Source organism: Drosophila guanche, unplaced genomic scaffold (genome assembly GCF_900245975.1).
Source record: "Drosophila guanche unplaced genomic scaffold, DGUA_6, whole genome shotgun sequence".
Classification (NCBI taxonomy): Eukaryota; Metazoa; Arthropoda; class Insecta; order Diptera; family Drosophilidae; genus Drosophila; species Drosophila guanche.
The window spans coordinates 6,164,886-6,191,160 of record NW_022995748.1 but is presented as its reverse complement, the minus strand read 5'-3'; the positions used below and the strand labels follow the sequence as shown (position 1 = coordinate 6,191,160).

General features: G+C 44.6%; 1 protein-coding gene across 6 annotated transcripts in view; it reads right to left on the bottom strand.

Annotated features, from left to right (window-relative positions):
• Positions 1–1,479: 1,479 nt before the first annotated feature.
• The window catches only part of LOC117584822 (disintegrin and metalloproteinase domain-containing protein 10), a 93,479-nt gene continuing 68,683 nt past the window's right edge, over positions 1,480–26,275 (bottom strand). Inside the window, exons 5-12 of one of the 6 annotated variants that reach the window (XM_034273947.1) lie at positions 7,374–7,852; positions 5,321–5,467; positions 4,867–5,027; positions 4,575–4,809; positions 3,464–4,510; positions 2,861–3,395; positions 1,720–1,799; positions 1,480–1,677 (exon numbers count right to left, since the gene is read on the bottom strand). In XM_034273947.1, coding sequence (XP_034129838.1) covers positions 1,570–1,677; positions 1,720–1,799; positions 2,861–3,395; positions 3,464–4,510; positions 4,575–4,809; positions 4,867–5,027; positions 5,321–5,467; positions 7,374–7,852 — 2,792 coding nt within the window. In that variant the 3' untranslated portion in view covers positions 1,480–1,569. Of the gene's footprint in view, positions 1,800–2,231; positions 2,691–2,860; positions 3,396–3,463; positions 4,511–4,574; positions 4,810–4,866; positions 5,028–5,320; positions 5,468–7,373; positions 7,853–26,275 lie in introns of all 6 variants that reach the window. The other 5 variants (XM_034273949.1, XR_004573875.1, XR_004573874.1 and 2 more) reach the window with 5 other exon arrangements.

Below are 26,275 nucleotides of genomic sequence, written 5' to 3'. Positions count from 1 at the left end.
TACTTATCTTTTATTTACTATATATTTATATATATATTTCATAGATATATTTACAAGAGTTTGAAGTTGGTGTTTGTGTAAGGAATCGAAGATGAGGCTAACACGGAGCACGCGTTTTGTTTACACAAAACTCAAGTATATGAACAGCTCTAAAATATTTTAAAAAGTTCTGAGATGAATTACTAAACTGACGAAGTTAAATCAAATACTTTAACAACTGATAGGTGGAATTTTCACGAGCGAAATGATGATTAAAATAAACATCTTTGATCCATCGGCTTGGAGAAGTAGCACAGGCACGTTGGATAACGTATCCGCACGAGACTTCTGGCAGTTGCATTGTTAGCACATTGAGCATGCAAATCGAAACTCAGACAAAAACAAAAAACATAAACTAGTAACCTAAGATAAGAGTACTACAACAAGTCACATACGAGTACGTGTACATGACTCTCGAAATACATTTAGATTTAGGGAGATACACATACATATAGTACATATCATATACATGTCAGATATAACATTAAACATAATCAGTGGCGGGCTCGCTACCAGCTTGCTAAAACATAAAGCTTTTAACCTAATACTAAACAAAACTGACAATAGAAAATTGTACCTAAGTTAATCAAAATATATGAAATATAAAAATTATTTTTTTAAGCGACAATGAAAGGAATTCACATTTCATACTGAACAACAAATTAAAAACAAATCTCCCTTGGAATCCCCATGCGTTAGTATTTCTTTTGTGGTTTCAGATTTTCGTGGTTCTTTGCTAGTTTACAAATGCAATTTTGACGGCTTTAATTAAACTGTTAGCCTTCGTTACAGTTAAATACAATTTAAATGCTTTGCTGTTTCCGCTTTTCTTGTGGATGTCGCTTAATTAATTCAAACAGTTTTTCCATGTTTATTTTCTTTGATTTTGTATCCCTTTTTTTTGTTTGTACAAACACACATTTTTGTGATTTTTAAATGTTTAATTAATTTTGACTTGTCTTTAGAGGTTTGTCCGACATTTTTGTAGAACGTTTTTTTTTCTTCGCACATTTAAATATTGTTTTTTATTTTCTATATGTTTTGTTTGTGGCGGCTGCTGCTTTGTAAATACATATTTATGTACGCACAGTAAATATGTACATAGGCATAATTTGTATATGTATATTATGTTTGCATTTAAATTATGCCTGTTGCCATTCTCAATTTTTAATCATAATTCTCATGCTGCTTTTACGCATTTCATTTCATTTCATATTCATTTAATTTAATTTAATTTAATTTCATAAAAAATATCGTTCATTTTTAGCTTTTCTCTGTTGTCGTATGAAATTTGTCTTTATGGGTTTTTTTGTTTGTTTGTTCTTGCTGCCCAGTAACTTTCGTTTAAATAAAAATAATTAGCATAAAAATTACATTTACATTTAATTTGAGTTCATTTGATTTCTGTTGTATTTGCTTTTGTTGCTGTTGTGGCTGTGTTGGTTGCATTTGCTGTCGCTGCTGCTGCTGCTGCTTTAGCCGCTTGGCCTTTGGCTTTTTGTGCCGCTCCATTGCCGCAGCCTTTGGCTGTCAAACTTTGCTGTTGTTGGGTGCCCGTGTCGTCGATTCGTACTGACCACGCCCTAAGGCCGCATATGCATCGGCATACGCCTGCTGCTGCTGCTGCTGCTGCTGCTGTTGCTGTGGCTCCAGTTGCTGCTGCTCCTGCTGCTGCTGTAGCTGCTGATGCTGCTGCTGCTGCTGTTCGTGCAGCGAAGTCGGCCGACTAAAGCTTACTTGTAGCAGCGGCGGCGCGACGGCTATGGGATAAAAAGGGATCACCAATTAATTAGCTTTCAGCTGATATTTCGGATAGCATTTATTAGTGGTTTTAGTGAGAAGGAGTTATATTTTTATTGTTAGAAAATGCGTAATAAAAAGGCCTTGGAAATTAAATTATTTTTCCCTCACTTAAATGAAAAAAATATTAACCAACCACCTTATGAATATGTTTAGTAGGAGATGCTTAAGTAAATATTAGTTTATTTCAATTTTGACATGCAATAACAAAACAACAACAATACAATAAACAAATCAAACACACTACAAAAATCAGCGACAATCCACGAAAAAGGGAAACATGCGAGGAGATTGGGCGACAGAAGTTCAAACAACAAAACAATTAGTTGGGCAGGAATGTGTGGGGCAAACGTAATCAATTTGGGGGAAAGAAAATAACACAAATGTCATACCAATTGCTTCTGTCAAAATGTTTGTATCATTTATGGTCTTTATCGTGTATTTTTTTGTGGTGTTGGGGAAGCAACATCGCTGACGAGGGGGAAGCAGTTTGAGTAAGCGCGCGGGCGGACATTCGTTGGGTTCGGGATTTGTCTTTCTAGGTTTTTTCAATGTATGTCTTCAGGGTATGGCCATGTGTGTGATCGTGTGCTCCGCTCAGCTCTTTCCGCGCTAATAAACTATATTTCTGCGCACTGGCTTGGCGGCCTTCTCTTTGCTGCTGCTGCGACTGCCGCTGTGTTGCTTTGTGTCTTTGGCTTTGGCACTCTTGCTGCCCTTACTGCTCTTGCCACTACTGGCCGCCCCCGCCCCCGCACCCGCCACTGCTGCTGCCGAGGTGGATGTGGTTGTGGTGGTGGTGGTGGTGTTGTTGGTACGTGATGATCGGGACTTATTGCGTGGTGGTAATTCTGCGTAATTTCAGCGTTTCGCAAACGAAAAGAAAAATGACAAATTAAATTTGGTGGAAGAAGAACGGGATGAAGAGCAACAGAGAGAGAGATACAGTGGGGAGGGGACTCGAAATCTCTACAGGAAATCTAAGATCTCTGGGCTCTCTGTCGGGTGGGGGGACACGCACCTTTCGGCGCATAGAACGCTGGCTGTGCCTGTTGCGGTGAGAGTGCTTGCTGTTGTTGTTGTTGCTGCTGCTGCAGTGCATTGACCGGCGGCAATGGCAGCGGCAGCTGGGCCCGCGCCACCACACCGCCGCTGCTAATGGCCGCCTGGACACCACCACCAATGGAACCCGGTATCGCCTGCTCAGCTCCATACCCGCCATGTGCTCGGCTTCCTCCGGCTCCAGCTCCTGCCACGGCTGCTGCTGCGACGACGGGCCTACCGCTGCTAGTGGAGCGCGTGCCGCGTCCATCGCTGCGTCTCGCCTGATTCGCGGCGGAGCTGCGACTGGCATGACCGCCGCCAGTGGGCAGTGGGACAATGGAATGGCCGCCCTGATGGCGATCCCAGTCATGCGGATGCGCCTGGTGATGCGATCGAGCGCCTCCGTGGCGACCTCCGCCGCGCCCATCACCTCCTCTGGGATAGTGCTGGGCCTCGTGGGCAGGCGGTGGGATGCTGCGTGGCCCGGCACCTCGCTGATGCGGATGCCGCTGCTAAAGGTTGAACGATAAACACGATGAATAAGTGAGAAAAATACAAGAAATGCCAGCAGACGACTCACCATTCTTCGCAGCGTGTTCATGGGTGCCCGCAGCGTTTCGCTGATGCGACGAGCACGACGCTTCTTAGGATTGGAGCTGGGCGTGTGCACGGCACAGCACTTGATGAACGCACCCATGACCACAATGAAGCCCACGCCCATTAGCACCACCAAGTACCAGTTCTCGGTGACCCATTCGGCCACCGTCAGCAGGGTCTCGCGATTCAGCAGGAGATTCTTCAGCCGCACCAGCGGACCATCCGCATCGACGGCGCGACACTTGAGAAAGACGTCGCAGTAGCCCTGGAAATTATCGCAGGGCGAACCGGGCTGTAGGCTGATGCCGCCCTTCTGGATGTTGTACTTCTCGGCAAACTCGCTGGTGCTGCGGCAGGTGGAGGTGTCGTTGCCGTCCTGGCAGGCCAGGTCGCACAGCTTACGCTTGTCCGCGTGCGGCAGCGTGAACGAGGTGAGGAAGCACTTGGTCATGTTCCAGAGCAGGCAGGGCGAGCCACTGCACTCTCCACGGATGCACAGGGCGGTGCCATTGTTGCACATGGTCTTGTCATCCCGATGCCGCGGCTCGGGGCACTCCGCCGTGGTGCCGTTGCAGGTGCTCGACCAGCTGCACTCGGTCTCCTCCTTGCACTTCTGGTGGTAACGCGTCGGCACAAAGGTGCACGAGTTGGCCAGGCAGCAGGGACCCTGCGAGGGCGAGCACTCCGTCTTGGCACGGCGCGTGCAGCCCTTGGCACTGGAGTTGAGCGACTGATCGTACTCGCTGATCAGCCGCGGATAGCAGCACTTGTCCTTGCACTCCTCCTCATTGAAGCCGCAGTCGCACTCCTCGCCCGACTCCACAATCTTGTTGCCACAGAAGGCGCCCTCCGACGCCTTGAAGCAGTCCCGCTTCGTGTTGCCCACCAGCACATCCAGCACGTTGGATATGTTCCGTATGGAGCAGGGTGAGAACTTGGAGTTGTTCGGCCGATCCCCAGATGTGGCGCTGGCGAACATAATAAAGTTGCCATTGAGTCCACCCGGACGGCATTCCTGCGGGTAGTCGTGCTGCGGAAGGGAGGAGATAAATGTATTTTTTAATGTATTTAGAAGCTTCTTTTGCTGCACTTACAGGTGATCCAAAATTATGTCCAATCTCGTGGGCCAGCGTCAACTGTGACACTTTGGGCGGCACGCGACTGTTGTAGTTGACGAATGTGATGATGCCCGTGTTCAGGGAACGCTTTGTGCTCTGATACTGTCCGCCCACAGTTTCCGTGTAGGTCTTGTACTTCTCACAGATGCCGCCCGAGGCGCCCGAAGCGCTGGCCACCCAGGCCAGGCCCAAAGTGCCGCCAGTGAAGTCTCTGCAGATAGAAGGGGAATAAAGTAAGCAGATTCTAGTTGTAGTTTATTTTACTCACCTGTAGGTAAAGACATAAGCCAGACAGAAGTCCGAGTGATCCTCCAGCGAATGTAGATTCAAAAAATTGGACACGTCCATGTGCTCATTGCAGAAGGCATTGTGGGGACCATTGTACGAGTTGCGGCAGGCCGAATCATCATCGATTTTGATGCGTTGAACCTGAGTGAAGTAAATCAATTGAATTTGTAATTAAATTCCGTGTATTAGTGCCTGATCTTTGGTATGTGGAATATCAATCTTTGCTTTAAATTATGCACGCCAGGTAAAGAGCTGTCCGCCCATCATTTAAACAGTGGCCAGAGTCCGGTTGCGGTTCGGAGTAGTTTGTGGCAGGACCCGGACCTGCTTTGTTCTTATCTCATTGTTTGCCTGCCGCTGTGTGTCGTGTCGTCACTGTCACTGTGTCCTGTGTCCTGTGCGCGGCTGTGTGCTGTGTGGGACGATGGACTCACCTCAAAGCGTATGTTCCTATGCTCCGTACGTCCATCGAACTTTGTGTTGCGGTAAATGTAATTAACGGCCGTCACATGGTGTGCAATCAGCGATGTGATTTCCTCGCGCGTTTTCACATCCACCTCATACTTTCGGCTGCGATCATGCTGTTGACAGTGACAGAAAGAGAGAGCGAATCAATGAGAGAGGGAATCAGTGTGGGCAAAAGGTAGACAGATTTAATTAACGTAAAACGGACACAACTCTCGGCATTGAGCGTAATAAAAATCTCAAAACCGAAATGCGATGGATAGCGGAAATGCGCTTGACATTTGCGTAAACAAAAACCCCCACCCATGACCCCTCACAGCGGGATAGACAAACAAACGGCCTTAACTCCGGTCCAATCCACTCCACGCCCCTTTCGACGAGAGGCTCATCCAATCCGCAGGCATCCTGCAGCCTCAATTCATCCTTCGCCAAACAAACACTCTTCAAATATATTTGTATAAAAATGCAAATTCAGCTAAACTCGTCGAATATTTGTGCTGAAGTTTATACGGTTTTATGCACGCTACAGCTCTAAAAACCGAAACCAAAGTGGTGGAAAGGCAGCTCCCCAGCTAACGGCAATTTCTGGCTCAAAAATCAAAACGCCGTGGGGAGCAAAAGACAAAAACAAAAGCGAAAGAACGGGAACGATGGAGAGCGACAGAGCGACATAGAGAGTGAGAAAGAGCGCGAAACAAATGCGCGAATTATGCAAAACTCATTGCAAATAAACACACACACAAGAGAGACAGAGAGTAAGCGAGATAGAAAGAAAGAGCTGCTCGGCTAAGGCTAAGGCTAAGGGAAGCGGGGCATGGGCAAACGGCACTCTGGTGACGAGGATGTTGACGTCGACATCCTAAAAGCCGCAGCGAACAATGCGAAAAAATGAGCGTAAACATAAAAGTGCGGCGAAAGAATTGCCCGAGATGGATGGCAGAGAGAAAGAGAGAAGGGACAGAGAGCGGGCTACAGCGGGCTATAACGGTTGATTGCATACGCTTCACTCGTATAACTCGTACGTATAAGCAGGTCAGCCAGCTGATTGGATGATTGCTCTGCGGATGCCGCAAAAGTAGGCAAAGCGCTCCAAGGAAATACTTGAACCTAACAACGAATGCCAAGGAAACGGAGACGCGACAGAAAGGATTTACGGGAATTTATAGAGCATAAAAAAACGTTGGGTAAATAGGTGAGAAATGTGCCTCACATTTATTGACCAAAAATCTGATGAATAAGGTAAAAGGGTTTTTCTTTGATTGGCTTAAACTATTTTTGCAGCCACAGATTTTACCTTAATTTAAGGACTACGAAAATAAAGTGGTAATTATTGGCACCATAGGATTTATAGGAATTTATATTCCAGATAATTCTCTCTAATTTCCATTTGAATAAACTAACAAAATATCAATAGACAAAAAAATTAATAAACAATTTATTACTGGCCTTTGAATTCATCGTTTCGTTAGTCAGCTATTTCATAATTTAATAAAAACATTTCCTAATTGGACTTTTCTAGCTTTTATTTTTAGAATAATTATAATTAATTCTACGAATTAAGGCGCAACAAACATGCCCCAAACATTTATTGATTTTTCATTATGATCTGGGGGTACATTCCCAAATTTCTACGAACCACTGAACCGAGAGAGAAAAGAGAAAAAACGTTCAAGCTGCCTGCATCTTGGAGTGGAGAAGGGCATCCGTCAATTTCTGTTTATTCATATCTCTAGCAAATTGGCAAAATATTCAACGAAAAAAGAGAGAAAGAAAGAGCAGAGCAACTACGCTGTCTGGCGGTACGTGCCCCGTGCCCGTGTCTGTACCCATTACCCAAGGGCCGCTTTTGTTTTATGTGCACTTCACTTTTTCGGGGGAGGCTCGTAAAAAATTGCAAAATACATGGATTTTGTTTGAATTACATTTCTTTTTTAATTTGGCGCACGAGCTCCCGCTTTCCGCTTTGCCAGTCTCGGACGCCTCGCAGCAACGATATATGTATAAATAATTGAAAGGACTTACGTCGGCAATTCCCTCGCGTATGTGGCGCCAAATCAATGGATCCGTTTGTATGTAGAGCGAACAGGTATTCTTGTTGTCCTCTCGACCTCGTGCCGGTCCCGAGCCGCCGGAAGAGCCGCTGCCGCCATCGCTGGCCCGACGCACCCGCTCATGGACAAACTCATGCCAATCGCCCACATTGGCGGATGAGCCCAATCGACGTCCCGTGGACGGATCGTAGAATGCACCGTCAGCAAAGTTGGCCTCCTTCGAGTACTTCTGATGGGGAAATTTGAAATCATCATCGCCGCTCATGTATTTCTTCGGTGGATGCTGTTGCTGTGGCTGCTGCTGTGGAGCTGCATTTTTGTGCAGCTGCTTCCGGTGGAGCTTTTGGTAGTCCTTTGACATGGGCTCCGGCAGCTCTTCGACAGCTGAATTTTGTATATTCTCCATCCATTGTGAGACCTCATCCGTGATGCCGCAGCCGCCCACGTGACCTGTACGAATAGAACAAAAGAAAGTTGTGGATGAAAGCGAGTGAAAAGGAGTAAAAAGAAATCTCTTTTAAGGGAAGGGCTAAAGAAGGGGAGAATGTTAATTTTTCTGATGCAGTCCGGCACTCCCCTGCATTCTGGCAAAATTTATTTATGACTCGCAACGAAAGAAAAAACCACTGAAATGTAATTAAAGCGAACAGACAGAGCAGAGCCGAGCCGAGCAGCAGTTGAAATGCGAGAAATGTTAATGCAAACGCCAAAGTAAAATGTTTGAATTAATGGCAAAAAAACCGCTAAAGTCCAAAGGAAACTCTGCAAAAGTGTTGCATACCCCGTGTTGTGGCTGCTGCTGCACTTTAAATGTGTATCAACAAATTTATTTACTGCTTTGCTGTATCCACCCACACCCAACCTGCGGAAAGGCATTGTCTTGGAGAGCGGAAACTGTTAATAGCCCCGAGCCGGTAATGAAAATTTATTGTTTTATTGTTTAAGCAGAGTCGCCAACGCGGTGCCACATCGCTTACTTGTGTTCCACGGCTGCACTTGGTCCACAATCGGATGACGCGTTTTGCACGCGATTCCCTCGCGTTTTATCCCCCTTGGAGTACCGGGCAAGGGATGGGAAGTGGTTGCGGACCACCACAGAGTGGTTCACGTTTTTAAAAGCGAGAGAGTTTTATGGTCGCGACAATTTACATTCATTTCCAGCATTATATTCAGAGTTACGACAGTTGCCCAACGATTCTGGGGCAGTGAAACGAATTTTCAAGCAAAGCGAGCAAAATGAATTAAACGCTACACGATATATGAGAGCACTTTCCAAGCATTTTGCTTGCAGAATATCCTTTTCGGTTAATAGATTTATGCTGGCAGCAGAGAGAGAGAGAGAGAGAGAGAGAGATTTCGGGGACTTCTGAAATGGGATTTAAATACGATTAAACTGGAGCTTGTTCAACGCTTCAATTATCCTCATTAAACTTGAATTTAAACCTCTCCTGATTAAGCGTTTGTTCATTAATATAATTACATATTATTCTTATGGTTATCAATGAAGAAGTCTTTAATAAAGATCTGCAGAGACTTTTTGACATTGGGTTTTAAATTCGCATGGAGCAAAGACCATTGAAAATGCTGTGCACTTTTCATTAAACATTATTCACGCTACTCATTTGGCTGCTACTTAAACACCTCCCACAGCAAACACCCACTCAGACAGCCAAGGAGCCAAGGAGCCTCGGAGTGCCTCGGAGTGCCAGGGAGCCAGCGAGTCAGTGAGCCAGAACCGAATCGTTAAGAGTCATAACAAGGCAACAGGGTTTTCCTTCTCCGAGAATATTCTTGCTGGCGCCAGACCACACGAACAGGACAGGACAGGACAGGACAAGAGGAACCAGCCAAGAGCCAGGACCGCGACAAGAGAATCGTCCAGTCAGCTCCCTCCCAGTGGCTACGTTCAGCAGCTTTCAGTGGAGCTATAAATTTTTATTTGGCTGATGCCACTATTGTGTGTCAAGCAAGGGGAGAGTGCGCAGAAGTTGTGGAAATTTCAAAGGAGTGTTGCTTTTGCTGTTTGCCTTTGCCATTATGCATTTTACTTATTTTTCTTCGCATTTCCTAACTGTTTGTCTTGATTACAAGCATTTGGCGGCGTTGCCATGGTTCAGGCGGCGGCACACGACCTATGCCAAAATTCTGTGCAGCTTGCAGGTGCACTGGCTCCTGAAGGAGTCGGAGTCGGAGCCACTAAATACATAACACTCGAGAAGCCAAGAAAGCCGCAACGTGGCACAGCTTCCGTGAATGTTCAGGCAGCCCCAACCCAAAGTTCAGCCCACAGGATCCCACTGTGGCTTGCAATTTGCATTTCAAAGGCATCCCCTTGAGAGTACCCCCAGCCCTCGCACTCCCCCCGTGCCACTCCCATTCGCTCTTCATTTCTTTCTGCTGCATGCCCCGCTTCTTACTCCAATGACCCGTTTTTATTTCATTTTGTTGCATCGCCTTTTACTTTACTTTACTTTACTTTACTTTTATTTTCCCTTTTCTTTTTTCTTCTTTGCAAGCAGCTTTATTGTTGTGCCCTCTGCTGATGTGTGTGTGTGTGTGTGTGTGAGAGGGGTTGCTGCATACAATCGTTATCTGATGTTGCCTACCCCAAGATGTTGTCTGATTTTCGGTCTTTATGCTGTGTGCCTCCTTTGACAGACACTCGCTTCTGCTGCTTTCTGTATTTGAAGTTATCTCCGTGTACACTTCATCCCCATTCCCATACCCATTCCCATTCCCATTGCCTTCCCCATTTCAATCAACAGCTGTTGAGTCGCCATTGCCATCGCCATCGCTATGGAGCGCGCGTCTCTCTCTCTCTTTTTTACACATTTCATTTTTCCAATTTCTCTGGCTACAAACCATGCCACTCAACCGGCTGCTTTTTGCTTTGTGCCCACTTCCACATCCACTTGTGCCTTCCCGTCCTCGACAATTTCGCCTGACAAGTCTCCTTGCTCCACGACACTGGCTTCATTTGCTGTCACACATTTCTTTCGCCCATCCATGCCCCCCGAACATCATCCTGAGTCCAGAGTCCAGAGTCCGCCCCCATCGTGACGACACTTCAATCATATTTCGCTTTAGCTTTGACTGCATCGCCCAGCGCTTCGTCGAGATTTCCACACAAAGATTAAAGTGCACTTTGGTGTTATCTTTACTGGAGTTCAGTTCAAGATTTTCCCTCTACGCTTTTTGTATTTTTTATTTTCACTTTTCCCCTCTTCTGTCTTCTGGCTGCTCCAATTGCACAAAAGCCACGCGCGTTCGCTCGACTTATGAATTTTACAACTTCCGTTGCCAGGCCAGGCCAGGCTCAGGGCAGCTTAGGGTTTGTCCCTGTCGCTCCAGAAGGAGTGGAGGAAGCGGACCAAGACCAGGACCATCATATACACAGCCAAAAACCAAGACCGGTACAAGGCCCCCGAACTCCGAGTTCAGTCTGAGTCGGAGACAAACGACGTTCAGACATGCAAGCTGTAGCTGTAGCTGTAAAATGTTCTCCCCAGCTTTCTCTGCCTCTCTCTTGTCCCCCCCCCCCTCATACGCTCCCAATTACGGACACAGACCTATTCAGGCCACTTGTGGCCTTTGTGGGGCAGGGGCAGAGGGAGAGCACGCAGGGAGATGCGCAAGCAAAAATGAAAAATAATCCCAAATTCAATTGCAAATGAAATTGAGGGCGAAAGACGCCATAAATATACACACACACACACACACACACACACACACACACACACAGAGAGAAAAAGAAAAATTCAACCCCCTCCAGCAGCAACCTCAAAACTGAATCAGAGCCCCAAAGGCCATAACAGACGCTTTGCACAATTTCGGCGCTTTAAAAAGGCAAAGAAAAGGAAGGAGAGCAAGGAAATATAACTGAATGGGGGAACATCAAATATTTGAGGCAACAACAGTTACCACACACACCCAGGAGTTGCACCCAAATGGGGAATACTCTTTTTCACAACTCTGAACATGGATACAACTGGGATTAGGCTTAGGATTATGATTGTTTGGTGCGGTTTATTGAAAGGTTAGCCTTGGAATATACGGAATATAAATCAATCGAAAATAATTCCAATTGAGGATTAAGTCCGCTGCAGCAGACACTAAAACAAGTTCGGACATTTGGAACAGATTCAATTTGCAGATTAAAAATTGTGTATTAAAAGTATTTATGGACAAGAAATTGAAGAATTGTGTAATTTGTTTGTTTCTGAAGAGTTGAAAGCACTTAAAACAATTGTTTTATAAGCCATTTTAAGTTTTGTTTTCAGCTTAAAGCTCAGTCTTTCTATGGCATATTCGTTTCATTTGTAAATAATTATTCAATAAATCATTTATCAAGTTCCTTAAATATCTTATTACATCAAAAATTATTCTTATTCTTTTGTGTACATTTTTTGAGGACAACCGTGCAATTTGCACATCCTTCCTTTGCAAATTCCCTGTATAAATTCGTGTTTTCCCCGACATTCACAGCCGCCCAACAATTATGTAGCATACAATTGGGCGCAGTAAATGCTGTGGGTGGGGCGGGGGCCAAAGTTGAGGGCGTACATTAAATGGGCGTGGCATGTGCGTGTTTTTATGTTGGTCTCCTGCCGCCCCCCTGTTCCTGCCTCTGCATTAACCAGTGAAAATCATTGCAAAACGCTCGCTTTTAGCGTGGAACGGGTGTGCGAGTGCCGAGCACAATTCCTGCAATTTTCCCTAATTTGCTTTTATTTAATAAATGATTTGATTATCACGTTGTCGCTGTTGCTTTTTGTGTGTGTTCTCATCATCATCATCCACATCCACATCCACAGCCTCATTTTGCTCGGGTTTTTAGTCTTAATTTTTGTGTACACGACAATTGTTATTTCTTTATATTTGCTTTAATTAAAAATGTTTTAATTTGCCGCTGATGCTGTATGCTGATTACCCACCATTACCAACAACCGGAGGCGGCTCTCTCATTTTTCTCTCTCTTCTTTTCTTGTTTAAGAATTAAATTTGCATCACATTTTCGTTATGATTAATGGCCCCCTGCCTGACGTACGTTTGATTAAAACCTTTTTTGCACACACGCCAGACCTGCCTCTGCTGCAAGCGGACACAACATTTCCTTCAGTTGTTGTCACACTTTTTGCCAGTAAAACTGTCGCCGTCGAGTCGTCACCTGCGCCTCGACACTTCCACACAAAGCAGCCAAACACCCGTCTGAAGAGAACTAACACTGGGCAAAAAGCCAGATTACGCATTTCAGCCGCGTTCGTTTCGTACAACAACCAGAAACCAAAACAAAACAAAACGTCCCACGGAGAACAACTCCAATGTCCGTCCGTAGCTGTCAGGGCCGTCCTCTCTCTCTCTCTGCGGCGAGGACATCCGCCACCTTCCGCATACAAATTAGTTTTTGTGTGGCGCGTTGCGCTACCCCAGGCCATGGCTTCCGACTTGGCAAAAACACATTAATATTAAATACATTGATCAAAATAGCAGTGATACATATGCATAGGGCTCCCATCTGTGTGCACATATGAATGCTATCGAGACTTACTTAGGTCTTTGGCTGGTCTATTACATATGCTGCGGGAATACAAATGTGACGGAATGGAAGCCTAATAAGTGGACAAAAGACCCCCCTTTTGGGGGTCTCCAGCACTCAAGAGCGTTTATGGGCGAACATTGATCCACTTAGAATGAATGGAAGGCACATTCATGGGCAGGAAAATACTTTTACTAGCAAATAATGCACGAAAATTACATTTTGCACAAGAACTTTGAAGTTTAAATTAAACGCAAATTGCAGTAACTATTTAAATTACTTGGGGGAATAATCGATTTCAAAATTTAATGCAAAATGTAATCCGAATTCTGCAAAAGGTAAAACTCAAATAGTAGGCGGAGAGACAACTTTTCTCTGCAGATAACAAAACTCTCAATTGACTTGTATTGAAATCGAACAAACACTGGCACACAGGCAAGCTCAAATCGAGTTGAAAGTTTGATGCCCACAAAGTACAAAACGGACAGGAGCTACTCGTAGCAGTCTAATTGTCAGAGCTGTTAAGTCTCCGCTTCTCTCCAGTACCTGGACCTGCCTGCTCTTTAACTTTGCACTCAGCTCAAGTGCCGGCAAAAGATAAACAAAATTTGTGCCTGTGTATTTGTGTGTAAATGCGAAGGGTGGAGTGGGTGGTCGAACGACAAAAGCTTAGTTAGGAGGCAAAAGCAAACGGTAGCCAAGCAATTTGTGGTCAAGTACAAACTAAAGGCAAACGATGAGAACGACAACGATGAAGATGATGATCATCATCATGGGGCACTGTGGGAGGTACAGGAGGTAAAGCAACAAAAAAAAAATAATACTTCCCAAATGACAGAGAACTTCATCGGACGAGCAGAGTCGAGTCGAGTAAGCCAAATCTATGGTCCTGTCTATCTATCGGCCACTAATTAACGACAGAATAATTTCCAATGCCAATGCAAATGGCAAAGGGGCTACAGCCTGGGTTACACTATATAACGAGAGGGACAGGACAGACCTGTCCTACTCTTGGATATAGAAAAGTTCATTTGGCACTGCAACTGTTTTGGCTTTTGACCTGCCTGCCAGTCTGGCTCCTTGCAGGCCGATTTTGCATTCAAGGCAAAGTGCAATATCAACAAGCACAGTTCTGGATGCAAAACCCAGGGAAATATGTCCACTTGTCACACACACACACACACACACACACACACACACACAGGGCACAAACATCCACTGGGGACTGCTCCCAGCTCCTAGCGGTCGGGACACTTGCATACGGGCAGGAATTTAAAACTAAAGTATGTACAGGCTGTGGGGGCTGATAAGACGGCCGAGAATTTTCGCATGTGGATGTGCAGGGGAAATTGCTTTTCCTTTGGGTGGAACGTAGCCAAAATTAAATGGGGAAACACATGCAGGGGGATACTGGGCCAGCATGTTGGTTGGTGGAATTTGCATTGCATGCAAACCGGCCATAAACCAAATGGGGGATCCTTGCGGTTATATTTTCGGTTGCCTACGCACACTGCACACACATCAAAGGCCAGGACAGCTGGCAGGTGCCGCACAAGACGGCTAAGTCCATCCGTAGAACATACTACATGGAGAGCTGATTGACAAAATGGGAATGAAGTGCAAAGTCAGCAGGAAATGCTGCCAGGCACTACACTGCCACAAATTCCCGTCAATTATTATTGATTGAACATTTATTATTATTCATAATTATTGAAAAACAAATTAATGAGAGTGTGACCAGATGCGGTTAGCTGTATTATTTATGCGAATTTAAAACTATTTTCGAAACATTAATTGTCGCAAAAACAAGCAAAGGAATATAATTGCACAGATAATTCATTTGCTGGCAAATTCTAGTCATTTATATCCATCAGACGAAATCGTTATATGTCCAAAGATAAAGCGTTATTATTTAGTTTTATTTTTTAATAATTTAGGTCAGAGAAAAAAGAATTATGCGACACAAACAGACGTACGTTTGTACTTCAATTTAAGAGCTAAATAACACGAGCACAAAGTCTCTATTCAAATATTTTTTAAACATATTAAATGACACAATATTTGTGCCTTGAATATTTTCATTGAGCATTTCCCTGCCTGGCGGGGCAGTTACTGCAAGCGAAAACTCTGCTGGAAAGTTGCACACAATAAGGGTTAACCCTGTTAGCCCTGCTGTTCGGCAAAGACTCATATTATTTATACAAGTAAATTACTCGACCAACAAGAAGTTCCACCCACTTGGAGGCCACAGTGCAGTGCAAGCAGCAAGCAACAACCAACATCTGCAGAGGAGGCTTCATTTCCTTCAGTTGCAAAACCAAAACGGAAGTAACAAATATCATCAAGCCCAATTGCATTTGTGGCCGAAAAGTGGAGCTATTTACTTGGCCTGGTCTTCAACATTGCTGTGGCAGATAAGCAGTAAGGAGAGGAGGAGCCTGCTCCACAGTCGAAATAAAGATGCACAGCCGTTGTCAAGTGTTGGGCAATGATAAAAGTGGTTTATGGCTGTGGCTCCTCTACTCTTAGTCCTGTCTATGAGTTGTCTGACTTAATCTTCCGTTAAGAAGTGCATTATGTTCTTTGTCGTCGCTGCTTGGGTGCCAATTCAGTTGCAGATTATGGGGTTTATGCAATGACAAATGTCATGATGAAACGTTAAGCAATGTTTGGAATTTATAATGCGTTAAGAGGGTGCAGAACTCAGTGTAATTTTATTTGCAAATTGACAGCAGAAGAACTTTGAACTTGTTTCAAATTCAATTGAGCCTCTCAAGTGGGTTGTTCTTCCTGCTTCCCATTGGCTGGGACTGGCGTTGTGGCTGTGGACATGGCTGTGTGCTGGAATCGCCTATGACAACATCGTTCTTGTTGCTTGCTGTTGCTGCTGTGGCCGACACCCACCAATGTGCCCGAAAATAACCAGTGAAGCACTTAAAAAAGACCACATGACAGCCCCAGCCTGCCAGCCTGCCAGCCAGGCAGCCAACCAGCGGGTGACTAACCCTCTCCATTTCCATCTCCAGCTCGTTTCCTCTCCTGCCATTCTATCTTACGCAGAAGACTTTCTAGAGTGGGTAGGGGCGTGGTTGGGTGACTTGTAACAGGTTAGAGCGCCGCTGTCTATCGCTCTCGATACTGAAGCTGAAGTCCCTTGCCAACCGCAATTTTCACTTCAATTTAAACTTGCTGAATGAAGTGTTCATTGCCTGTTGCCTGGCTCTGGCTACAACCCGATCCAAGGGCGTGTTACCCAAAGCAGCCAGAAAGAGACATTTTGGGCTTCAGATTTACCCCCCATGTTGATTAGAGACCATTGTAGTGGAGGGCCTCACATTTGCATTTATTTATTATACGCTCTGTAGTACCTGGCTGTGGCGAGTATTCCACCTGTTATTATATTCCTGCCTAATGTTCAGTTTAATTAAACTCAAACATAGATGCACAAGCCACATGCGAGTACACGAATATGAGAGCAGACAACCAGCCAGTAGATTCCCCAAATGGCCCATTGAACTGACACAAGCCGTTGGAGTAGCCAAACAAATTGATGGCCATTGCCAGCGGCAGTTGGATGCTCCTCCTGCTGCTGCCGTCTGGCTGCCTGGTTGACAATTCAAACAGAAATTTAATACTTTAGTAGTTAAATTATTTGGCACTTGTAATAAAACAAACAGCAGCAGAAGCAGCAGCAGCAACCTCCAAGTGCAAAGTGCGAAAATGGAAAACTTTTGCAGCCCAGCAGACCGCAGGGCCAGGCTGGAGCGCTCCTTATAATGTGCCTCCCCTCGGGGTCGTGTCTGGGCACTGACCAAATGTTGTTAAATAGCACAAGCAAAATGTAAATACGGCACAAGATTTATGCACATTTTGAAAGGAGAGCCCGAGAGCCTGAGAGCAGCGGGTGCAATGTCCTTGGTCAAGTGGCAGCCGCATGTGTGTTGTAAATTGTTTCAATTTTGGTCTGCTATTGCAGCTGTTGCAAGGACATGGACACTCCTAGTAATACGCTTCAAGACATTGCGTCTGCTTGTCATGTAGCAGCTACACATTACGCACACGCCATGTGGCACACACTCGTCTGTTCAGGGATTTTTCCTCATTGTTTATCCAGCAAATTTTACGAGTCATTTACGATAGGGTCTTAAAATCTTCAAGCAAAAAGGCTGAATGAAATCGAAAAGACTCTCTTCAACTCTCAATTAAGGAAGGTAAACAAATCCCTTGGCTGCCAGCCAGGACCCGCCAGGACCATCAACCGCAGCGCGTCATTTAATATTACTCGCACAGAGTCACGCACAAGTCATCCTTCAGCCAGACACCCAGCCTCCAAGCTGGGTCACCTGCTGTCACCTGGCCGGCTCTGATAGGCGACAGGAATGGACAGAACGGAATGTGTTTGGGCAGGGGTTTGGGGTTTGGGGTTTGGGGCACTGCATCCAAACATTTGCATAAATTTCAGACAGAAAGAAGGGGAAGCAACCCGAAATGTTCCCATTTCGTTGATGATGGCGACAGATTTTAAATACATTTTGCACATTGCACTCGGCAAATGGTCAGGAGCAACGAGAAATGCTGGTCAGGTGGCAGGGCCAACACCAGTTGGCAACAATTATTGGTTGTGTGCCTTGTGCCATGTCCAACTGCAGGACTGCAGGACTGCCGGACATGGGTGCGGGCAGGTTGCGATTCATGGAGCTTTGCCTTTGGCTCTGGGCCTGCGCTTGGACCGCCATAATAACGAGTTTTGTGGTAAATTGAATTGTTCAACATTCACCTTGCCTCTGCCAGAAGAACATCCCACCAATAAAGCTGATCCGGTGCAGCGTTTCCATTCTGTTCTGTTCTGTTCTGTCCGGATGGGTTGTTCGCTTAATGCGGTTTCTCTTCTTATTGCAAGCGCATTTTCGCATAGTCTCACATTTGCTGCAGCTTAAAATATTTATCGATGGGGCACACACACCGCAGGGGCACACGTGGCATTGCCCATTCTGCGGCTCAGGGGGGGCGGATGCGTAAAGTTGATAGACAGGCCAACAGCGAACAGGAAAAAGCATGGCGAAGAAATTATGATGGTCATAAATTTCATTTCCGTCAATTCTCTGTTTTATTTGTTCCGCCACTGCTGCTTTTCGTCTGTTTTTGTGGCGCCACAGCAACCACACCACAACGATTGTGATATGTGATAATGGTCGTTTGGTATTTCATATGTGATATAGGGTAGGATATATGAAGTAGGGTTATTAAACCCCCAAGCTGGTTTCCAGTGTGTGCTTATGTGATGATGATTTGCTATTTGTTTCGGACTAGCATCAATCAGTTCTGATTCTGAAGCTGTGTGGGATGAATATCAATAGATTGGAATAATTATTGTAATTTAAAGAATCAACGAGAGTTTTTAATGATTTTTAATCAGTTTTCCTCTTAGAAACTGTTAGAAATACACCATTTCGACTGTGCTTACTAGGAGACAAACCGTCAGAACATTTCCACATATGAGATAATTATGATGACAGATTGTTCCACAGCAACAATGATGACACTTGGGCGGGGCAGCAATCTAGCTGCGACTCCTGCACTCCAGCCACTGATGGAAAAGTAAATGCAATCCAATTTGAAGTGGCTACACAATGTCATGGGCTCGTGGAGTCGTATGTGAGGTGAGGTGTGTTGCTGATGTTGGGGGCTGCAGCTAGACAAAAAAGCCATTAAAAGCGACTTAAATGTTGTGAAATGTTTTCACGCTCTCTGCCCTGCACTGCCATGCAAGGACGGGTACAAAAATACATATCTACGTAGCTGAGTGGGCGGTGAAGGGGGAAAGGGTGTTGGAACGTGTGCTGCTTATGGCACATTTTCATTTGCACAAACATTTATTAAATTTTAAAATCTAATTTGAATTTTCACGCCACACAGCAGAGCACAGCACCCCGTCAGACTGAAAAACAAAACTAAACGAAGTGTATCACAAGAAGCTGGAAGGAGTAGAAGCTGGAGCTGGAGCTGGAGCTAGAGCTAGGTGCCAGCCAGCGAGACGAAACGAGACGAGAACACCAAACAGCGACCTCATGGATGAGAATGGAGGTTGGCGGATGACATTGCGGAGGCGAAAGAGCCAGCAGCACGGAACAGCACGAAAACAACAGCACCGGCACGCAGTTTACCTTCACAAAAGGAGGAGAGAGAAGAGGTGAGATGCATATGCATATAGAGAACCGTACATAAGAGAGAGAGTTGGAAGTTGAAGCAGCTACGTGTAGTGGTATTATATGGCAAGCTTATGCTCAGTGCTAGAGAAATGCTAAAAGTGTTTTGAATTATTGATTGAATTCATGGCAATACAAATGGTAATCGTAATCTTAATGGAACTTCGATGGGATATTGAATTCTGCTTTCATTAGCCATAGATTTGATGATTCAAAGCTGTAAAATAGCTCGCGTAAGCTGAAATTCTGAGAATCAAGAATTTTCAATGGGCAGCATCAAAAATATTCATATGGATATCATAGACTGTCTGTTGTCGGAATGTGTACATTTTCACTACGAATGAGCTGCCTATAAAAAGAGTTTTAGAGATCTACATGGGAAATGTTTCATAACACTCCTTCCTATGACACTTCACAAAAATGTCTCTCTAGGCAACAACCAACAGAAACTCCCAATTTTCAAACGGAATTTTACATTTTTTCATTGGTGTACAAAGCAGTTCTTTGTTTCGCTTTTACATTGAATGATAGAACGGCGAGTGGTGTGAGTGGATCAAAAAACATTTCGGATGAAAGCCATAGTTTTATTTATGCAATCGTTAATCATAGTTTGCAGGTTTGCAGGAGGAATAAGTTGTAATTAATGACCTCGGCTGACATGACAATTAACATGAAACATATTTCGGGTTGACGGACAGAACAGGGGAGCAGCAGGAATTACACACAACAAATGCAAAGTTGCCTGGCTGCATATCAGGCATTCATTATCTCTGGACAAATGTCAATTAAAAGTATGGCATTCAAATAATAAACACTGTGGGACAGTGTAACTGCCATGTAGCTGCTGCCGAGGGAATCGGAGCGGGGCATTGGTGACCATAAAAATGTTTCGTACGAGTTGTGCCATAAAAAGTAACGCAGATGTAAGGGCGGGGTGGCGGTGGGCTCACATGAAAAGTTAGTCATGCGAGATTTTCGCTGGCAAGCGCCATAAAACTCCAAAACTTCAATTAATTTTCACATATGGCGAGGCGGGTGAAAAAATATACAAAATAGTGGAAAGCAGAAGCAGGGCCATTCGGTCAACAGCAGCTGACTCTGAACCCTGTTCAGTGAATTCAATTAACCGCAATTTCCATGGTGGGCTGGCCGGCGACACAAATGGGGTAACACAAGGAAACACGGGGTTCGTCGCTCTCTATCAAATGCAATTGTTGTGGTTGGCAAACAACAATTTTCAGACAACTGGAAAAAAGTATGCAGCATACAACATACAAATTGCTCTCGTGTCAGCATAAAAAGTAATTCACAAAAGGAAACCTACTGACACGAAATTGGGATACCCTTGTAGTGTAGTGTAATCTTTACATGCAGGCGCAGTGCAGTAGTCTTATCTCTTGATCTGCATTTGAGCTACGAGCTTTGCTTGTTCACCCACCACTCACCACTCACCACTCTCGCAAGCGCTTTATTGCTCTCTCAGCAACAACAACAACACGAAATACGGTAAGATGACTCTCTCGCTCGCAGGTTACGCTCTCAGTACAATTGCGGTACCTGCTGTGTTGCGGGACTGGCGTGGATCTTCTCTCTTTTTTGATCGCAATGCAAATACCCTTTTCTCTGCAACTATGTGACATTTGTACTTGAGTACATATGTAACTGTGCAAAACTGAAACCAGATAAGCATTCTAACTAAGGAAACATACATAAATATGCACATTATTTTGTTCACACAAGGAACTTCTTAGAATTCACAAACAGCTCATCGAATTTATAATGCTCTTTCGACAGAGTAGCGAAGGAGAAGTCAAAACGGAGAGCCCCAGCAAATAAAATTGAAATATGAAAATAATTAAAACAGTTTGCTGAAACGCTCAACGAATAATAAATATGCATTCAACCACAGAAGCAACAGCAACAGCATCAGCAGCAGCAACAATTTTGCATGTTCTCCTGCCAGCTTCAATGTTTCGTTAGTGTTGTTGTTGCTGTTGGTCTTGTTGCTGTTTGTAATTTGTCACTTCTAATTGGTCTTATTGGTGTTGTTGCTGCACTTTTTTTCCTTGTATGTGTTTGCCCATCTCTGTCTCTTTTGTGTTTGTGTGCACTTGCTTTTGTTGACTTTTGCATTGTAATTATGCGGTCGGATTTGAATTGAGATTCAGTTGCCGATTCCGTCTGAGGGAGATGGAGAGAGAGATAGAGAGAGAGCTAACGATGCAGATGACCCATTTCTGGCTAACTGATTTGTAATTAGGCACGGACGGCAGATGGCCAGCTCTTTCATGTAGTAGACAGGAAACGGACTGCTGTGGGGCCATGGTCAATGATTTGCATGAAATGTTCATTGAATACTTTCCTGTAGTTTGTTCAGGGAATTAATTCATCAAGAGATAAGATTATGTGTAATATTTGATGAATTATGGAGACAATGTAGGCTTCAACACTTCGATTACTACCATGTCTGAAAAATACAAATTTTTTCGATGGTTCCTGATCAAAGCTAAGCTAAAAAAAAATCCCTTAATTCAATCTCTCTTTGCTTTAAAGGAATCAAAAAGGAAGTAGACTACTCGTACCATATCTCACATAATATCATTATCGTCTGTTCCACTATCACAATGAGAAATAATCAAATTACGTTGCGAGACATAACTGCATCGTCATCTCTTACAGAAGTTAACCCTTTGTCGCGTTTATCAACCGAGCGACGTGTTGAATTAATCTAAAAATGCGGTTCTAAAGCCCAGACTAGAGACGAGACGAAGCGAAAAAAATAAACCTCCACACTCTATGGACATTCTGCCGCTGCCAACGCAAACTGCTGACCACAACGTGTCGCAAGAGGGATGGGCAGAGGAGCAGAGGAGCGCACACGGAGCACTGAGCACAGTCTGTGACCGCGGGTTGAATGACCAACGTTAACTTAATAGAAGTTGACACATGTCGCCACGCATGCAAAATGTATTCATCCAACCGCAGCCGAGTGGGCAGTGTGGAGGCGAGGAGTGCTCAGCTCACCCCCTTCTTCAACCACCTCTAGAACACAGCATGGCAGCCGCCATGGAGGGGAATTTGATTTCAATATCTGTGCTGTGCCTGCAGCACCGCCTGCCCTCGTAACTCTGCCAATTAACATGGACGCTGGTTGGGCCCGACGACCGACGACTGGCGCAGTCTGATTTAAATTCGTTTCGATAAAAAATAACGACTTGCATTCATAACGAATTGAAAATATTCTTAAGACGAAATTTAGAGTTCATTTTTTGGATAATCAAAAGAAAATATCTATTTACTCTTTGTCTTTCAAACGTTATGGTGGAGGCTCTTTGAAAATCCACACAGCTGCTTAAATAGTCAGCGAGGCGTGCCTTACATTTATTTTGATTATGAACAAATATCTGTACATGTCCCCTCGAAGGACTAATGATATCGGAAGCGCTTGTTACATTCATCGTACCGATTGACATATACCCTTTCGCCTTCTACGAGTGACGTGACAACATACAAAAAAATCCCAAAAATTCAAGGGAGAGAAGGAGAGAAAAGAAACATATTTCCGGCCATGACTGTCGCATGTCAATTTCGGGCACTTTTTTTCTACATTTTTTGATATGTTTCCACCCTCTCCCCCTACACCCTTATCCCTTATCAATGGAACTATGCGAAGTCTGGGCATGCCGAGGGGCCGGAGGGAGAACTTTCTTGCGCAGCGTAGCATGAAATTTGTTTGTTTACAATTGCAAAACTCCCGGCATGGGCTCCTCTGTGCTGCTGCTGCCTTCTGCTTCTTGTTGTTACTGTTATCAAATACCGGAAATTATTGTATGTTATGTGCCAGCGACGTCATCGTCATCGCCATCGCCATCGCCATTGCCATTTCCATCTCAACGTTATCGAAACGCGGCGTAAATCCTGTATTTATGTATTTTTGGCTGCTTATTTCACGCATCGTTGGGCTAAATATGTTCATACATATTCATGGCACGACTCACAGCATTAGACGGAGAAGAAAATTCAAATCAATTACTCATGCCAGTGCCTGAAGCACTTTACATTGAAAGTACGCGGATTTGTACTTACATTTCTTGAGTTTCTATGCTTAGTTCTTAATTTACTTTAAAGAATATTTATGTAGAGCCTTCTGTACAAAAATTGTGTAATTTTCTTTATAAAATATTAAACGTGGAGCAAAGTTGTGTGCTTCAATGGTCGCTCATTTTCCAGTCAAATGGGGTTTGGATAATTAAAAGTTTGCCCATATAAAACTGGACTACTGTGTGTGTCATTGACATTTATGCTCCAATGGGTTCACAGTGCAAAAAGGGACAGCAAAGGGAACGAAAGCAGCTGCTTGCATTGAGAGCTCCCTCCTCTCAGGCCTTTTCCTATAAATTTGCATAACGTTAACAAGTGCAATCAAATAGTCATAAATAAATGCGAGCCGCATTGCATTTATGGCAGTTGCAGAAACTTCGCATAAAGCTGCCACAGCCATGGTCAATGCACTCGAGAAAAAGGGCACTCGGAGTGCAGGAGGTGGAGGTGGAGGTGGAGGAGCAGGGCAAAAAGGAGCTCGAACTGGAGCTGGCAACAGTGACGCCACCAAACAATGTGCCACTTGAGTTGCACAGTGTTTTGCTGTGCAAAAATTATATTACAACATTGTGTATAAATTGTGATTTCCATGCAGCAGCAGGAGCAACAGAAACTGAAGCTGAAGCTGAAGGAGGAGGAGCTGCAACTGAAGCAGGAACAGCATTCAAGTGAAGAGAGACTGCGACTGCGGCTGCACTCGCGTAATTGAGTCAATGTGTTCTGTGTGTGTTCTGTGTGTGTGGGGTGTGCTATGCTTCGTTACTTTGGCTGCTTGCAACAGAGTGCGACAGTGTGTCAGGGCGGCACACAATGGCACACAAGCCAGTCCTTGGCTCAATCCCAGTCGAGGGGGGACGCTCCCCGAAGGAAGAGGAACTGCAGTCGAGGATAAGCAATGTGCGTGTGCATTGCTCGGTCGGTTTCAACACGCACTTAACGCCACCCCACATCTTTCCCAGCTTTCCCAGACAACCCCTCCACATTCGCAAGTGAATGGGCTCCACGCACACACCTACCCCCTACACGTCGTACAATGTAATCTAGGGTCCGTCGGCGACTGCTCACTTCCACTACAAAAGTTAATATGCTGCTAAAATGGCATTAAAAGTGCTAGGGGAAAGTCGCTCTCCTGATAAGTTCAGAAGCGTAAACACCTCGCGACACAGTTGCCACACACATTCCCTGAGGGGTGGCCCAGTGGCTGCTAATAAACTTTGCCAACTCAAGAAAAGCGAGGGGAGCCAGGCACTGGCAAATGTAAAATGTAAGACTCTGATAGGTGGAAAGGAAAGGCAGAGCGTGCTGCAAGCAAGTACAATAAAAAAAGACCATTTTGCACTGTTACACATATTAAAGTTTATGTTATGTTCCCCATTGGCTAACTGACCAAAGCTTTGACGCTACTTTATGGTACTTTTTAGCAACGATGGTACTTAGATGGTCGATGGCAAGTCGAAAGCATGTCTCATGCAGCATCAGAGGATTGAGTATTACAGTGGGGGTTTTGGGAGTACTTCAGTGAATAAATATTATAGATGTGGCTTGTATTTCCAGTAAGATTATTCTAATGTTTATGCATACATTTCCATCACTTTCTTGGCGGTCACTTCAAACTTCCAAGCTGTCAAATTCTCACACCAAACTACTCAAAAACCAATATCTTCCTGCTATCACTGTCAGTCCCAAATCAAATTCAAATTCAATTCATTGAGTGGCATTATTAATTAACTGGATAAGTGATTTGATACATTTCAAGTGAAGAGAACTGTACAGAATGTCAAACACAAGCTAATTAAATGGTTGCACTTCCCCTCCCTCACTGCTGCTGTCTAGCGCACAACCCCCGGCACACATTTTCCACAATTTGCATAACAAAACTAAACGAAAAGTAGCTATTTAATAAAATGGAACGAATTCCGCACAATGTGTCTAGTCTGGCTGTGTGTGGGGGGGGGGTAGTGTGTGAAAGTGCATCAATCAAAATGTGCAGCGGCAAAAAAAAAGTAGACTGACCGCTGGGGCGGTTATGCGCACGGCACTGTGGCAGTGGCTGCGTCATGGAGGGGAGGGATGTAAGTGGCTTTTGTGTGAGCTCATTAAAGTGATTACACCGCGCCCGCACCCCCTTTAAGCAAACAGGCAACTTAACTAAATACGCCCATGACAATAGTTTTGTCAAGTGTTGCTGCTGCCGCTGTGTGTGTTTTTTTTGCATGAAACAACAATGGTAAATTGTCGAAAAAAAAGGTTCCACCAACAAAAATGGGAGATCCACTTGCCCGGCACCACACTCACATATTTACGGAGAGAGAGATATAGACAGAGAGCAGTCCCCTTGCAGTTGCTCTCATTTGTTTTGTTATACTCTCAGAAAGGGTATTATTATTACTCCAGCCACCATGTCCTAATCCTAATATACGAAAAAGTTGGACTCTTTTAATGAAAAGTATTCCAAACAGTCTTTAGAAAATGCACTGAGTCCAGTTAAAACGAATGACCAATTGATTGGATCAGTCGAAGGACTGCCAAAGCAACCGCCGAATCTGTAAGGGTATCCACCGTTTCTGCGCTCTCTTCGCTTTACTTCACTTCTCCAGTTCAGTCTCTTGCTCTCGCTTTCCACTCCACTCCTCTTCCCACTCTCGCTCCACTCTCTCTCTCTCTCTCTCCCATCTTTCAGGTTTAGCTATGCATTAGATTCTACTTCTTTTGTTGCGACAACAACAACAACAGAATCAACTACGTTTACATGGGCGTGTCGTCGTACCGCCTATTGTCATAGACATAGCCATGGCTATGGGAACCGAACTGAATCTCATATACTCGAATGCTTATTTGAAGCTGCTGCCGCCTGCAGCCTGCAGCCCGTCGGTCTGGAACGCTCTGATGTCGTCATAGTTGTTGCTGCTTGCACAATAACAACGACGATGCATCCGCTTTTTGTCACAATTTTGTATGCTGTTTTCTGTTTTCTTGTTACTTTTTTTGTTGCTTGCTGGTTTGCTGCTGCAACTTTTCATTGTCAGTGTC